Raw genomic sequence first — 15,192 nt, forward strand, 5'->3', positions numbered from 1 at the left:
CAGCAGGGACAGTAACTGCATCCCTCACCTCAAACATCCTGCAGGAGGAACATTGCACTCCCTTCCCTGCCATTCCTCTAACTTTCTACCAAGATCTGGCTAACAACTAAATTAAATTTTTATAAAAAGTAATAATAATATAATAAAATATGGTAAAAGACAAGTGCTTTTAAAGGTTGACTTACCTCCCAGCAACCTCCTTCCGCAGTGCTCCCGCTGAAACTGACTCACCAGCTGTTCTCACGCCGAAATCGACTGGCCTGCCCCTGCAAAGACAAGTGCTTTTAAAGGTTGACTTACCTCCCAGCAACCTCCTTCCGCAATGCTCCCGCTGAAACTGACTCACCAGCTGTTCTCACGCCGCCGAAATCGACTGGCCTGCCCCTGCAAAGACAAGTGCTTTTAAAGGTTGACTTACCTCCCAGCAACCTCCTTCCGCAATGCTCCCGCTGAAACTGACTCACCAGCTGCTCTCCCGCCGAAATCGACTGGCCTGCCCCTGCAAAGACAAGTGCTTTTAAAGGTTGACTTACCTCCCAGCAACCTCCTTCCGCAGTGCTCCCGCTGAAACTGACTCACCAGCTGTTCTCACGCCACCGAAATCGACTGGCCTGCCCCTGCAAAGACAAGTGCTTTTAAAGGTTGACTTACCTCCCAGCAACCTCCTTCCGCAATGCTCCCGCTGAAACTGACTCACCAGCTGTTCTCACGCCGCCGAAATCGACTGGCCTGCCCCTGCAAAGACAAGTGCTTTTAAATGTTGGCTTACCTCCCAGCAACCTCCTTCCGCAGTGCTCCCGCTGAAACTGACTCACCAGCTGCTCTCCCGCTCTCCCGCCGAGAATAATGTCGGTAAAGAATGCAGGGTGGGGGACTGTGATATAATTGAACATATTAGCATTGAGAGGGAGGAGATGTTAGCAGTTTTAGCAGGACTAAAAGTGAATAAATCCCCAGGCACAGATCAATTATATCCTCGGCTGCTGTGTGAGGCAAGAGAGGAGATTGCAGAGGCTCTGATGCTAATTTTCAAACTGATCCAGTCCACTGGTTAGGTGCCAGAGGACTGGAGGACCGCTAATGTGCCATTATTCAAGAAGGGAAGTTGGGAAGAATCAGGTAATTACAGGATAATGAGTCTAACATCAGTGGCAGGGAAATTATTGGAAAAAATCTTGAGGACAGAATTAATCTCCACTTGGGGAGGCAAGGAGTAATTGAGGAGAGTCAGCATTGCTTTGTCAAGGGGAGATCAGGCCTAACATCTGATTGAATTTTCCGGGAAGGTGACTAGGTGTGCAGATGAGGGCAGTGCAATTGATGTAATCTTCATGGCGTTCAGTAAGGCTTTTGACAATGTCTCACATGGGAGACTGATCAAGAAGGTAAGAGCCCATGGGATCCAGGGCAATTTTGCAAATTGGATCCAAAATTGGCTTCATGGCAGGAGGCAGAGGATGTTGGTGGAAGGTTGTTTTTGTGAGGGGATGCCTGTGCCCAGTGGTGTACGCAGGGATTGGTGCTGGCTCCCTTGCTGTTTGCAGTGTATATTAATGATCCAGATGGGAATGTGGGTGGTATGATCAGTAAGTTTGCTGATGACACAAGATTGATGGCCTGGTAAATGGGGAGAAACAAGACCTTGGATTACAGGACGACATAGATGAGCTGGTTAGATGGGCTGAACAGTGGCAAATGGAATTTAACTCTGAAAAGTGTGAGGTGATGCATGTTATGTGGACAAACAAAGCTAGGGAATATTAGTAAAAGTAAAGTCGCCACAGTCCCAGATGACAATAGGCTGATTTCCCCTTTAGAGGGGGAGAACTGACTGGTGGTGATTTAACCTGAGGGTCACCACACCTCAGGCGGGGGGCAAGGTTGAGAAGGCAGGGCCTTCATGAATAACCTCAGCAGATAGATACGGGAATTGATCCTGCGCTGTTGGCCGTGCTCTGCATCACAAACCATCTGTCCAGCCAACTGAAGTAAACTATAGTAGCGAGGGCAATAACTAGGGGGCATAGATTTACGGTAACGGGCAGGCGATTTAGAGGGAATATGAGGAAAAACCTCTTCACCCTAAGGGTGGTTAAAATCTGGACGCACTGTCTGAAAGGGTGGGAGAGACGGGAACATTCACAACATTTAAATGAGCACTTGAAACGCCACAGCATACAAGTGCTGGGAAATGAGATTAGAAAAGAAAGGTACTTGATGCTGTCACAGACACGGTGGGTTGAAGGGCCTCTTTCTCTGATTCTGACTGAGGTTGTGGGTTTGGGATGCGGCGTGGAAGGTGTGTGTGTGTGTGCGTAATAAGTGTGTTAGGAAACAAATGTATACAAAGGGCAGCAGGTTGGCACAATGCCAAGGTTCAATTCCGGCCTTGGGTGACACATTCTCCCCATGTCTGCGTGGGTTTCCTCCGGGTGCTCTGGTTTCCTCCCACAGACCAAAGGTGTGTAGGTTAGGTGAGGTTATGGGGATGGGATGGGGTAGAGTGCTCTTCTGGAGGACTGGTGCAGGCTTGAAGGGCCAAATGGCCTCCTGCGTTGTTGGGATTCTATGAAAGGGTGTTATGGCTTTCATCAACATCACTGATTGGGATAATAAAAAGATGGAGAGACTGAAGGTTTCTTTTTCTATCAGCATCATTTACATCTGTTTAACATTATTTGATACTTTAATTGTATGCTAATTATGTTGCACCTAGTTGTAGTTTTGCGCGTGCAGTGTAGAAGGCTAATGATCTTTTGAATACTTTGCTTTTCTCTGCAGGTGAAAAAGACCTGTGAAAGCTGTGAAACTGTGTTTGGAGAATACTACTGTGACACCTGTCATCTTTTTGATGTGGACAAGAAGCAGTATCATTGCCCACCATGTGGAATTTGTAGGTGAGCTTTTGGAGTTCCGAAGAAGAGGCATATTGCACTTGAAATATTATCTCTGCTTCTCTCTTCATAGATGCTGCCAGACCTGCTGAGTTTTTCCAGCAATTTTTATTTTTATTTCACATTTCCAGCATCTGCAGTATTTCGTTTTATTTGGCAATCCAAAGGTCTGCATCAATGGTCTGGATTCTGGAGGCAGGATAGCACAGTGGTTAGCACTGTTACTTCACAGCGCCAGGGTCTCCGGTTCGATTCCTGGCTTGGGTCACTGTCCGTGCGGAGTCTGCACTTTCTCCCCGTGCCTGCGTGGGTTTCCTCCGGGTGCTCCGGCTTCCTCCCACAAGTCCCGAAAGATGTGTTAGGCAATTTGGACATTCTGAATTCTCCCTCAGTGTACCCGAACAGGCGCCGGAATGTGGCGACTAGGGGATTTTCACAGTAACTTTTATTGCAGTGTTAATGTAAGCCTACTTGTGACAATAAAGATTATTTTTTAAAATCCTAGTGGTTATGAAACCTGCGGCTTGTTGTAAAAATCCATCTTGTTCACTAACGACCTTTAACAAAGGAAACCTGATCTGACCAAATGTGACCCCAGACCTTCTCGAGTGCCCTCTGAATTGGCCTAGCAAGCCATTCAACCATACCAAAAAACTGCTTGGAAAATCTACAATTCAGACAGACTGCAGCCATTCTAGAGGGCAGCTCACGGCCACTTTCTCAGAGCAATTAAGGATAGGCAATAAATGCTGGTCCTGTCAGTAAGGGCCACGTCCCGGGGAACAATTCTCTGATGAATAATTAAATATAAGATGATAGCTCATAAATCTGGGGGTTGGGGTGTGCGGGGAATATATTTACCCAGAGCATGGTCACTCAACCCCACATAGAATGGTTGAAATAAATAGCTTAGATGAATTTAAGTGCAAGCTGGTTAAGCACAGGCGGGAGAAAGAAATAGAAGGATATGGTGTTGGGGTGACCTGAAGAGGTGTGGGAGGCAGACTGAGTGGAGCATAAACACCACAATGGTCCAGTTAGGCTGAATGATCTGTTTGTGTGCTGCTTAATTCTGTGCAAATTACAACCTGGAAACAACCTGTTAGGCCCAAGCAGCCTGTATTTATTCTCCATTTCGTTTTAAGTGTTTATTCCGGTTGAGCTACAGAAAGTAATTTCAGATTATGGTATTTTCTGCGAACGTTGTAGTTAGTCTGTTTTGGATCATGATGAAATATCCAGGTGACACCCCGAATTCTAAATTTAGGAAACTGAAGGTTGTCTGTTCTTTGTGACTGCCTGAAATACTCAGCCTGTACTTAACACTTGTTGATTTCAGTGTGTCAGCAGGTCAGCTGTTGACCGTGAAGTGCCTCGTATTTTGAAAGATCTCTGCAGAATAATGCTTCCTTTTAAATCCCCATTTAATTAACAATTTTAGATGCTGTTCAAAGAGTTTTATTTCCAGTAGTTCTATTTATTGCAGTGAATCTTCCTTTTAAGCTAAAGCTAGAAATTATAGAAAATTGTTAAGCGCAGAATGGGACTATTCAGCCCATCATGTACAATGATAATATAATAATCTTTATTGTCACGATGTGGAGATGCCGGCGATGTTTTACAACACTAGGTTAAAGTCCAACAGGTTTGTTTGGAATCACTAGCTTTCGGAGTGCAGCTCCTTCCTCAGGTGAATTCCTTGGAAGTCCTTGTGGTGTAGGTACTCTCGGTGCTGTGTGGTGTGGGTACACTCGGTGCTGTGTGGTGTGGTTACACTCGGTGCTGTGTGGTTACACTCGGTGCTGTGTGGTGCAGGTACACTCGGTGCTGTGTGGTTACACTCGGGGCTGTGTGGCGTAGATACACTCGGTGCTGTGTGGTGTAGGTACACTCGGTGCTGTGTGGTGTAGGTACACTCGGTGCTGTGTGGTGTAGGTACACTCGGTGCTGTGTGGTGTAGGTACACTCGGTGCTGTGTGGTGTAGGTACACTCGGTGCTGTGTGGTGTAGGTACACTCGGTGCTGTGTGGTGTAGGTACACTCGGTGCTGTGTGGTTACACTCGGGGCTGTGTGGTGTAGGTACACCCGGTGCTGTGTGGTGTAGGTACACTCGGTGCTGTGTGGTGTAGGTACACTCGGTGGTGTAGGTACACTCGGTGCTGTGTGGTGTAGGTACACCCGGTGCTGTGTGGTGTAGGTACACCCGGTGCTGTGTGGTGTAGGTACACCCGGTGCTGTGTGGTGTAGGTACACTCGGTGCTGTGTGGTGTAGGTACACTCGGTGCTGTGTGGTGTAGGTACTCTCGGTGCTGTGTGGTGTGGGTACACTCGGTGCTGTGTGGTGTAGGTACACCCGGTGCTGTGTGGTGTAGGTACACCCGGTGCTGTGTGGTGTAGGTACACCCGGTGCTGTGTGGTGTAGGTACACCCGGTGCTGTGTGGTGTAGGTATTCTCGGTGCTGTGTGGTGTAGGTACTCTCGGTGCAGTGTGGTGTAGGTACACTCGGTGCTGTGTGGTGTAGGTACACTCGGTGCTGTGTGGTGTAGGTACACTCGGTGCTGTGTGGTGTGGGTACACTCGGTGCTGTGTGGTTACACTCGGGGCTGTGTGGTGTAGGTACACTCGGTGCTGTGTGGTGTAGGTACTCTCGGTGCTGTGTGGGTACACTCGGTGCTGTGTGGTGTGGGTACACTCGGTGCTGTGTGGTGTGGGTACACTCGGTGCTGTGTGGTGTGGGTACACTCGGTGCTGTGTAGGTACTCTCGGGGCTGTGTGGTGTAGGTACACTCGGTGCAGTGTGGTGTAGGTACACTCGGTGCAGTGTGGTGTAGGTACACTCGGTGCAGTGTGGTGTAGGTACACCCGGTGCTGTGTGGTGTAGGTACACCCGGTGCTGTGTGGTGTAGGTATTCTCGGTGCTGTGTGGTGTAGGTACTCTCGGTGCAGTGTGGTGTAGGTACACTCGGTGCTGTGTGGTGTAGGTACACTCGGTGCTGTGTGGTGTAGGTACACTCGGTGCTGTGTGGTGCAGGTACTCTCGGTGCTGTGTGGGTACACTCGGTGCTGTGTGGTGTGGGTACACTCGGTGCTGTGTGGTGTGGGTACACTCGGTGCTGTGTGGTGTGGGTACACTCGGTGCTGTGTAGGTACTCTCGGGGCTGTGTGGTGTAGGTACACTCGGTGCAGTGTGGTGTAGGTACACTCGGTGCAGTGTGGTGTAGGTACACTCGGTGCAGTGTGGTGTAGGTACACTCGGTGCAGTGTGGTGTAGGTACACTCGGTGCAGTGTGGTGTAGGTACACTCGGTGCAGTGTGGTGTAGGTACACTCGGTGCTGTGTGGTGTAGGTACACTCGGTGCTGTGTGGTTACACTCGGTGCTGTGTGGTGGAGGTACACTCGGTGCTGTGTGGTGTAGGTACACTCGGTGCTGTGTGGTGTAGGTACACTCGGTGCTGTGTGGTGTAGGTACACTCGGTGCTGTGTGGTGTAGGTACACTCGGTGCAGTGTGGTGTAGGTACACTCGGTGCAATGTGGTGTAGGTACACTCGGTGCTGTGTGGTTACACTCGGTGCTGTGTGGTGGAGGTACACTCGGTGCTGTGTGGTGTTGGTACACTCGGTGCAGCGTGGTGTAGGTACACTCGGTGCAGTGTGGTGTAGGTACACTCGGTGTGGTGTAGGTACACTCGGTGCGGTGTGGTGTAGGTACACTCGGTGCTGTGTGGTGTAGGTACACTCGGTGCTGTGTGGTGTAGATACACTGGGTGCTGTGTGGTGTAGGTACACTCGGTGCAGTGTGGTGTAGGTACACTCGGTGCTGTGTGGTGCAGGTACACTCGGTGCTGTGTGGTGTAGGTACACTCGGTGCTGTGTAGGTACACTCGGTGCTGTGTGGTTACACTCGGGGCTGTGTGGTGTAGGTACACCCGGTGCTGTGTGGTGCAGGTACACTCGGTGCTGTGTGGTGGAGGTACACTCGGTGGTGTAGGTACACTCGGTGCTGTGTGGTGTAGGTACACCCGGTGCTGTGTGGTGTAGGTACACCCGGTGCTGTGTGGTGTAGGTACACCCGGTGCTGTGTGGTGTAGGTACACTCGGTGCTGTGTGGTGTAGGTACACTCGGTGCTGTGTGGTGTAGGTACTCTCGGTGCTGTGTGGTGTGGGTACACTCGGTGCTGTGTGGTGTAGGTACACCCGGTGCTGTGTGGTGTAGGTACACCCGGTGCTGTGTGGTGTAGGTACACCCGGTGCTGTGTGGTGTAGGTACTCTCGGTGCTGTGTGGTGTAGGTACTCTCGGTGCAGTGTGGTGTAGGTACTCTCGGTGCAGTGTGGTGTAGGTACACTCGGTGCTGTGTGGTGTAGGTACACTCGGTGCTGTGTGGTTACACTCGGGGCTGTGTGGTGTAGGTACACTCGGTGCTGTGTGGAGTAGGTACTCTCGGTGCTGTGTGGGTACACTCGGTGCTGTGTGGTGTGGGTACACTCGGTGCTGTGTGGTGTGGGTACACTCGGTGCTGTGTGGTGTGGGTACACTCGGTGCTGTGTGGTGTGGGTACACTCGGTGCTGTGTAGGTACTCTCGGGGCTGTGTGGTGTAGGTACACTCGGTGCAGTGTGGTGTAGGTACACTCGGTGCAGTGTGGTGTAGGTACACTCGGTGCAGTGTGGTGTAGGTACACTCGGTGCAGAGTGGTGTAGGTACACTCGGTGCAGTGTGGTGTAGGTACACTCGGTGCTGTGTGGTGTAGGTACTCTCGGTGCTGTGTGGTGTAGGTACTCTCGGTGCAGTGTGGTGTAGGTACACTCGGTGCTGTGTGGTGTAGGTACACTCGGTGCTGTGTGGTGTGGGTACACTCGGTGCTGTGTGGTTACACTCGGTGCTGTGTGGTGTAGGTACACTCGGTGCTGTGTGGTGTAGGTACTCTCGGTGCTGTGTGGGTACACTCGGTGCTGTGCTGTGTGGTGTGGGTACACTCGGTGCTGTGTGGTGTGGGTACACTCGGTGCTGTGTGGTGTGGGTACACTCGGTGCTGTGTGGTGTGGGTACACTCGGTGCTGTGTAGGTACTCTCGGTGCTGTGTGGTGTAGGTACACTCGGGGCAGTGTGGTGTAGGTACACTCAGTGCAGTGTGGTGTAGGTACACTCGGTGCAGTGTGGTGTAGGTACACTCGGTGCAGTGTGGTGTAGGTACACTCGGTGCAGTGTGGTGTAGGTACACTCGGTGCAGTGTGGTGTAGGTACACTCGGTGCTGTGTGGTGTAGGTACACTCGGTGCTGTGTGGTTACACTCGGTGCTGTGTGGTGGAGGTACACTCGGTGCTGTGTGGTGTAGGTACACTCGGTGCTGTGTGGTGTAGGTACACTCGGTGCTGTGTGGTGTAGGTACACTCGGTGCTGTGTGGTGTAGGTACACTCGGTGCTGTGTGGTGTAGGTACACTCGGTGCTGTGTGGTGTAGGTACACTCGGTGCTGTGTGGTGTAGGTACACTCGGTGCAGTGTGGTGTAGGTACACTCGGTGCTGTGTGGTGGAGGTACACTCGGTGCTGTGTGGTGTAGGTACACTCGGTGCAGCGTGGTGTAGGTACACTCGGTGCAGCGTGGTGTAGGTACACTCGGTGCTGTGTGGTGTAGGTACACTCGGTGCTGTGTGGTGTAGGTACACTCGGTGCTGTGTGGTGTAGGTACACTCGGTGCTGTGTGGTGTAGGTACACTCGGTGCAGTGTGGTGTAGGTACACTCGGTGCTGTGTGGTGCAGGTACACTCGGTGCTGTGTGGTGTAGGTACACTCGGTGCTGTGTAGGTACACCCGGTGCTGTGTGGTGCAGGTACACTCGGTGCTGTGTGGTGGAGGTACACTCGGTGCTGTGTGGTGTAGGTACACTCGGTGGTGTAGGTACACTCGGTGCTGTGTGGTGTAGGTACACCCGGTGCTGTGTGGTGTAGGTACACCCGGTGCTGTGTGGTGTAGGTACACCCGGTGCTGTGTGGTGTAGGTACACTCGGTGCTGTGTGGTGTAGGTACACTCGGTGCTGTGTGGTGTAGGTACTCTCGGTGCTGTGTGGTGTAGATACACTGGGTGCTGTGTGGTGTAGGTACACTCGGTGCAGTGTGGTGTAGGTACACTCGGTGCTGTGTGGTGCAGGTACACTCGGTGCTGTGTGGTGTAGGTACACTCGGTGCTGTGTAGGTACACTCGGTGCTGTGTGGTTACACTCGGGGCTGTGTGGTGTAGGTACACCCGGTGCTGTGTGGTGCAGGTACACTCGGTGCTGTGTGGTGGAGGTACACTCGGTGGTGTAGGTACACTCGGTGCTGTGTGGTGTAGGTACACCCGGTGCTGTGTGGTGTAGGTACACCCGGTGCTGTGTGGTGTAGGTACACCCGGTGCTGTGTGGTGTAGGTACACTCGGTGCTGTGTGGTGTAGGTACACTCGGTGCTGTGTGGTGTAGGTACTCTCGGTGCTGTGTGGTGTGGGTACACTCGGTGCTGTGTGGTGTAGGTACACCCGGTGCTGTGTGGTGTAGGTACACCCGGTGCTGTGTGGTGTAGGTACACCCGGTGCTGTGTGGTGTAGGTACTCTCGGTGCTGTGTGGTGTAGGTACTCTCGGTGCAGTGTGGTGTAGGTACTCTCGGTGCAGTGTGGTGTAGGTACACTCGGTGCTGTGTGGTGTAGGTACACTCGGTGCTGTGTGGTTACACTCGGGGCTGTGTGGTGTAGGTACACTCGGTGCTGTGTGGAGTAGGTACTCTCGGTGCTGTGTGGGTACACTCGGTGCTGTGTGGTGTGGGTACACTCGGTGCTGTGTGGTGTGGGTACACTCGGTGCTGTGTGGTGTGGGTACACTCGGTGCTGTGTGGTGTGGGTACACTCGGTGCTGTGTAGGTACTCTCGGGGCTGTGTGGTGTAGGTACACTCGGTGCAGTGTGGTGTAGGTACACTCGGTGCAGTGTGGTGTAGGTACACTCGGTGCAGTGTGGTGTAGGTACACTCGGTGCAGAGTGGTGTAGGTACACTCGGTGCAGTGTGGTGTAGGTACACTCGGTGCTGTGTGGTGTAGGTACTCTCGGTGCTGTGTGGTGTAGGTACTCTCGGTGCAGTGTGGTGTAGGTACACTCGGTGCTGTGTGGTGTGGGTACACTCGGTGCTGTGTGGTTACACTCGGTGCTGTGTGGTGTAGGTACACTCGGTGCTGTGTGGTGTAGGTACTCTCGGTGCTGTGTGGGTACACTCGGTGCTGTGCTGTGTGGTGTGGGTACACTCGGTGCTGTGTGGTGTGGGTACACTCGGTGCTGTGTGGTGTGGGTACACTCGGTGCTGTGTGGTGTGGGTACACTCGGTGCTGTGTAGGTACTCTCGGTGCTGTGTGGTGTAGGTACACTCGGGGCAGTGTGGTGTAGGTACACTCAGTGCAGTGTGGTGTAGGTACACTCGGTGCAGTGTGGTGTAGGTACACTCGGTGCAGTGTGGTGTAGGTACACTCGGTGCAGTGTGGTGTAGGTACACTCGGTGCAGTGTGGTGTAGGTACACTCGGTGCTGTGTGGTGTAGGTACACTCGGTGCTGTGTGGTTACACTCGGTGCTGTGTGGTGGAGGTACACTCGGTGCTGTGTGGTGTAGGTACACTCGGTGCTGTGTGGTGTAGGTACACTCGGTGCTGTGTGGTGTAGGTACACTCGGTGCTGTGTGGTGTAGGTACACTCGGTGCTGTGTGGTGTAGGTACACTCGGTGCTGTGTGGTGTAGGTACACTCGGTGCTGTGTGGTGTAGGTACACTCGGTGCAGTGTGGTGTAGGTACACTCGGTGCTGTGTGGTGGAGGTACACTCGGTGCTGTGTGGTGTAGGTACACTCGGTGCAGCGTGGTGTAGGTACACTCGGTGCAGCGTGGTGTAGGTACACTCGGTGCTGTGTGGTGTAGGTACACTCGGTGCTGTGTGGTGTAGGTACACTCGGTGCTGTGTGGTGTAGGTACACTCGGTGCTGTGTGGTGTAGGTACACTCGGTGCTGTGTGGTGTAGGTACACTCGGTGCAGTGTGGTGTAGGTACACTCGGTGCTGTGTGGTGCAGGTACACTCGGTGCTGTGTGGTGTAGGTACACTCGGTGCTGTGTAGGTACACCCGGTGCTGTGTGGTGCAGGTACACTCGGTGCTGTGTGGTGGAGGTACACTCGGTGCTGTGTGGTGTAGGTACACTCGGTGGTGTAGGTACACTCGGTGCTGTGTGGTGTAGGTACACCCGGTGCTGTGTGGTGTAGGTACACCCGGTGCTGTGTGGTGTAGGTACACCCGGTGCTGTGTGGTGTAGGTACACTCGGTGCTGTGTGGTGTAGGTACACTCGGTGCTGTGTGGTGTAGGTACTCTCGGTGCTGTGTGGTGTGGGTACACTCGGTGCTGTGTGGTGTAGGTACACCCGGTGCTGTGTGGTGTAGGTACACCCGGTGCTGTGTGGTGTAGGTACACCCGGTGCTGTGTGGTGTAGGTACACCCGGTGCTGTGTGGTGTAGGTATTCTCGGTGCTGTGTGGTGTAGGTACTCTCGGTGCAGTGTGGTGTAGGTACACTCGGTGCTGTGTGGTGTAGGTACACTCGGTGCTGTGTGGTGTAGGTACACTCGGTGCTGTGTGGTGTGGGTACACTCGGTGCTGTGTGGTTACACTCGGGGCTGTGTGGTGTAGGTACACTCGGTGCTGTGTGGTGTAGGTACTCTCGGTGCTGTGTGGGTACACTCGGTGCTGTGTGGTGTGGGTACACTCGGTGCTGTGTGGTGTGGGTACACTCGGTGCTGTGTGGTGTGGGTACACTCGGTGCTGTGTAGGTACTCTCGGGGCTGTGTGGTGTAGGTACACTCGGTGCAGTGTGGTGTAGGTACACTCGGTGCAGTGTGGTGTAGGTACACTCGGTGCTGTGTGGTGTAGGTACACTCGGTGCTGTGTGGTGTAGGTACTCTCGGTGCTGTGTGGGTACACTCGGTGCTGTGTGGTGTAGGTACACTCGGTGCTGTGTGGTGTGGGTACACTCGGTGCTGTGTGGTGTGGGTACACTCGGTGCTGTGTAGGTACTCTCGGGGCTGTGTGGTGTAGGTACACTCGGTGCAGTGTGGTGTAGGTACACTCGGTGCAGTGTGGTGTAGGTACACTCGGTGCAGTGTGGTGTAGGTACACTCGGTGCAGTGTGGTGTAGGTACACTCGGTGCAGTGTGGTGTAGGTACACTCGGTGCAGTGTGGTGTAGGTACACTCGGTGCTGTGTGGTGTAGGTACACTCGGTGCTGTGTGGTTACACTCGGTGCTGTGTGGTGGAGGTACACTCGGTGCTGTGTGGTGTAGGTACACTCGGTGCTGTGTGGTGTAGGTACACTCGGTGCTGTGTGGTGTAGGTACACTCGGTGCTGTGTGGTGTAGGTACACTCGGTGCAGTGTGGTGTAGGTACACTCGGTGCAATGTGGTGTAGGTACACTCGGTGCTGTGTGGTTACACTCGGTGCTGTGTGGTGGAGGTACACTCGGTGCTGTGTGGTGTTGGTACACTCGGTGCAGCGTGGTGTAGGTACACTCGGTGCAGTGTGGTGTAGGTACACTCGGTGTGGTGTAGGTACACTCGGTGCGGTGTGGTGTAGGTACACTCGGTGCTGTGTGGTGTAGGTACACTCGGTGCTGTGTGGTGTAGATACACTGGGTGCTGTGTGGTGTAGGTACACTCGGTGCAGTGTGGTGTAGGTACACTCGGTGCTGTGTGGTGCAGGTACACTCGGTGCTGTGTGGTGTAGGTACACTCGGTGCTGTGTAGGTACACTCGGTGCTGTGTGGTTACACTCGGGGCTGTGTGGTGTAGGTACACCCGGTGCTGTGTGGTGCAGGTACACTCGGTGCTGTGTGGTGGAGGTACACTCGGTGGTGTAGGTACACTCGGTGCTGTGTGGTGTAGGTACACCCGGTGCTGTGTGGTGTAGGTACACCCGGTGCTGTGTGGTGTAGGTACACCCGGTGCTGTGTGGTGTAGGTACACTCGGTGCTGTGTGGTGTAGGTACACTCGGTGCTGTGTGGTGTAGGTACTCTCGGTGCTGTGTGGTGTGGGTACACTCGGTGCTGTGTGGTGTAGGTACACCCGGTGCTGTGTGGTGTAGGTACACCCGGTGCTGTGTGGTGTAGGTACACCCGGTGCTGTGTGGTGTAGGTACTCTCGGTGCTGTGTGGTGTAGGTACTCTCGGTGCAGTGTGGTGTAGGTACTCTCGGTGCAGTGTGGTGTAGGTACACTCGGTGCTGTGTGGTGTAGGTACACTCGGTGCTGTGTGGTTACACTCGGGGCTGTGTGGTGTAGGTACACTCGGTGCTGTGTGGTGTAGGTACTCTCGGTGCTGTGTGGGTACACTCGGTGCTGTGTGGTGTGGGTACACTCGGTGCTGTGTGGTGTGGGTACACTCGGTGCTGTGTGGTGTGGGTACACTCGGTGCTGTGTGGTGTGGGTACACTCGGTGCTGTGTAGGTACTCTCGGGGCTGTGTGGTGTAGGTACACTCGGTGCAGTGTGGTGTAGGTACACTCGGTGCAGTGTGGTGTAGGTACACTCGGTGCAGTGTGGTGTAGGTACACTCGGTGCAGAGTGGTGTAGGTACACTCGGTGCAGTGTGGTGTAGGTACACTCGGTGCTGTGTGGTGTAGGTACTCTCGGTGCTGTGTGGTGTAGGTACTCTCGGTGCAGTGTGGTGTAGGTACACTCGGTGCTGTGTGGTGTAGGTACACTCGGTGCTGTGTGGTGTGGGTACACTCGGTGCTGTGTGGTTACACTCGGTGCTGTGTGGTGTAGGTACACTCGGTGCTGTGTGGTGTAGGTACTCTCGGTGCTGTGTGGGTACACTCGGTGCTGTGCTGTGTGGTGTGGGTACACTCGGTGCTGTGTGGTGTGGGTACACTCGGTGCTGTGTGGTGTGGGTACACTCGGTGCTGTGTGGTGTGGGTACACTCGGTGCTGTGTAGGTACTCTCGGTGCTGTGTGGTGTAGGTACACTCGGGGCAGTGTGGTGTAGGTACACTCGGTGCAGTGTGGTGTAGGTACACTCGGTGCAGTGTGGTGTAGGTACACTCGGTGCAGTGTGGTGTAGGTACACTCGGTGCAGTGTGGTGTAGGTACACTCGGTGCAGTGTGGTGTAGGTACACTCGGTGCTGTGTGGTGTAGGTACACTCGGTGCTGTGTGGTTACACTCGGTGCTGTGTGGTGGAGGTACACTCGGTGCTGTGTGGTGGAGGTACACTCGGTGCTGTGTGGTGTAGGTACACTCGGTGCTGTGTGGTGTAGGTACACTCGGTGCTGTGTGGTGTAGGTACACTCGGTGCTGTGTGGTGTAGGTACACTCGGTGCTGTGTGGTGTAGGTACACTCGGTGCTGTGTGGTGTAGGTACACTCGGTGCAGTGTGGTGTAGGTACACTCGGTGCTGTGTGGTGGAGGTACACTCGGTGCTGTGTGGTGTAGGTACACTCGGTGCAGCGTGGTGTAGGTACACTCGGTGCAGCGTGGTGTAGGTACACTCGGTGCTGTGTGGTGTAGGTACACTCGGTGCTGTGTGGTGTAGGTACACTCGGTGCTGTGTGGTGTAGGTACACTCGGTGCTGTGTGGTGTAGGTACACTCGGTGCTGTGTGGTGTAGGTACACTCGGTGCAGTGTGGTGTAGGTACACTCGGTGCTGTGTGGTGCAGGTACACTCGGTGCTGTGTGGTGTAGGTACACTCGGTGCTGTGTAGGTACACCCGGTGCTGTGTGGTGCAGGTACACTCGGTGCTGTGTGGTGGAGGTACACTCGGTGGTGTAGGTACACTCGGTGCTGTGTGGTGTAGGTACACTCGGTGCTGTGTGGTGTAGGTACACCCGGTGCTGTGTGGTGTAGGTACACCCGGTGCTGTGTGGTGTAGGTACCCCCGGTGCTGTGTGGTGTAGGTACACTCGGTGCTGTGTGGTGTAGGTACACTCGGTGCTGTGTGGTGTGGGTACTCTCGGTGCTGTGTGGTGTGGGTACACTCGGTGCTGTGTGGTGTAGGTACACCCGGTGCAGTGTGGTGTAGGTACTCTCGGTGCAGTGTGGTGTAGGTACACTCGGTGCTGTGTGGTGTAGGTACACTCGGTGCTGTGTGGTTACACTCGGTGCTGTGTGGTGGAGGTACACTCGGTGCTGTGTGGTGGAGGTACACTCGGTGCTGTGTGGTGTAGGTACACTCGGTGCTGTGTGGTGTAGGTACACTCGGTGCTGTGTGGTGTAGGTACACTCGGTGCTGTGTGGTGTAGGTACACTCGGTG

General features: G+C 53.9%; 1 protein-coding gene across 1 annotated transcript in view; it reads left to right on the forward strand.

Annotated features, from left to right (window-relative positions):
- Positions 1-15,192, forward strand: part of rchy1 (ring finger and CHY zinc finger domain containing 1) — a 77,336-nt gene that overhangs the window by 19,981 nt on the left and 42,163 nt on the right. The window contains exon 3 of the mRNA XM_072495237.1: positions 2,782-2,897. Coding sequence (XP_072351338.1) covers positions 2,782-2,897 — 116 coding nt within the window. The remainder of the gene's footprint in view (positions 1-2,781; positions 2,898-15,192) is intronic.

This window comes from Scyliorhinus torazame, chromosome 3 (genome assembly GCF_047496885.1).
Source record: "Scyliorhinus torazame isolate Kashiwa2021f chromosome 3, sScyTor2.1, whole genome shotgun sequence".
Taxonomy (NCBI): domain Eukaryota; kingdom Metazoa; phylum Chordata; class Chondrichthyes; order Carcharhiniformes; family Scyliorhinidae; genus Scyliorhinus; species Scyliorhinus torazame.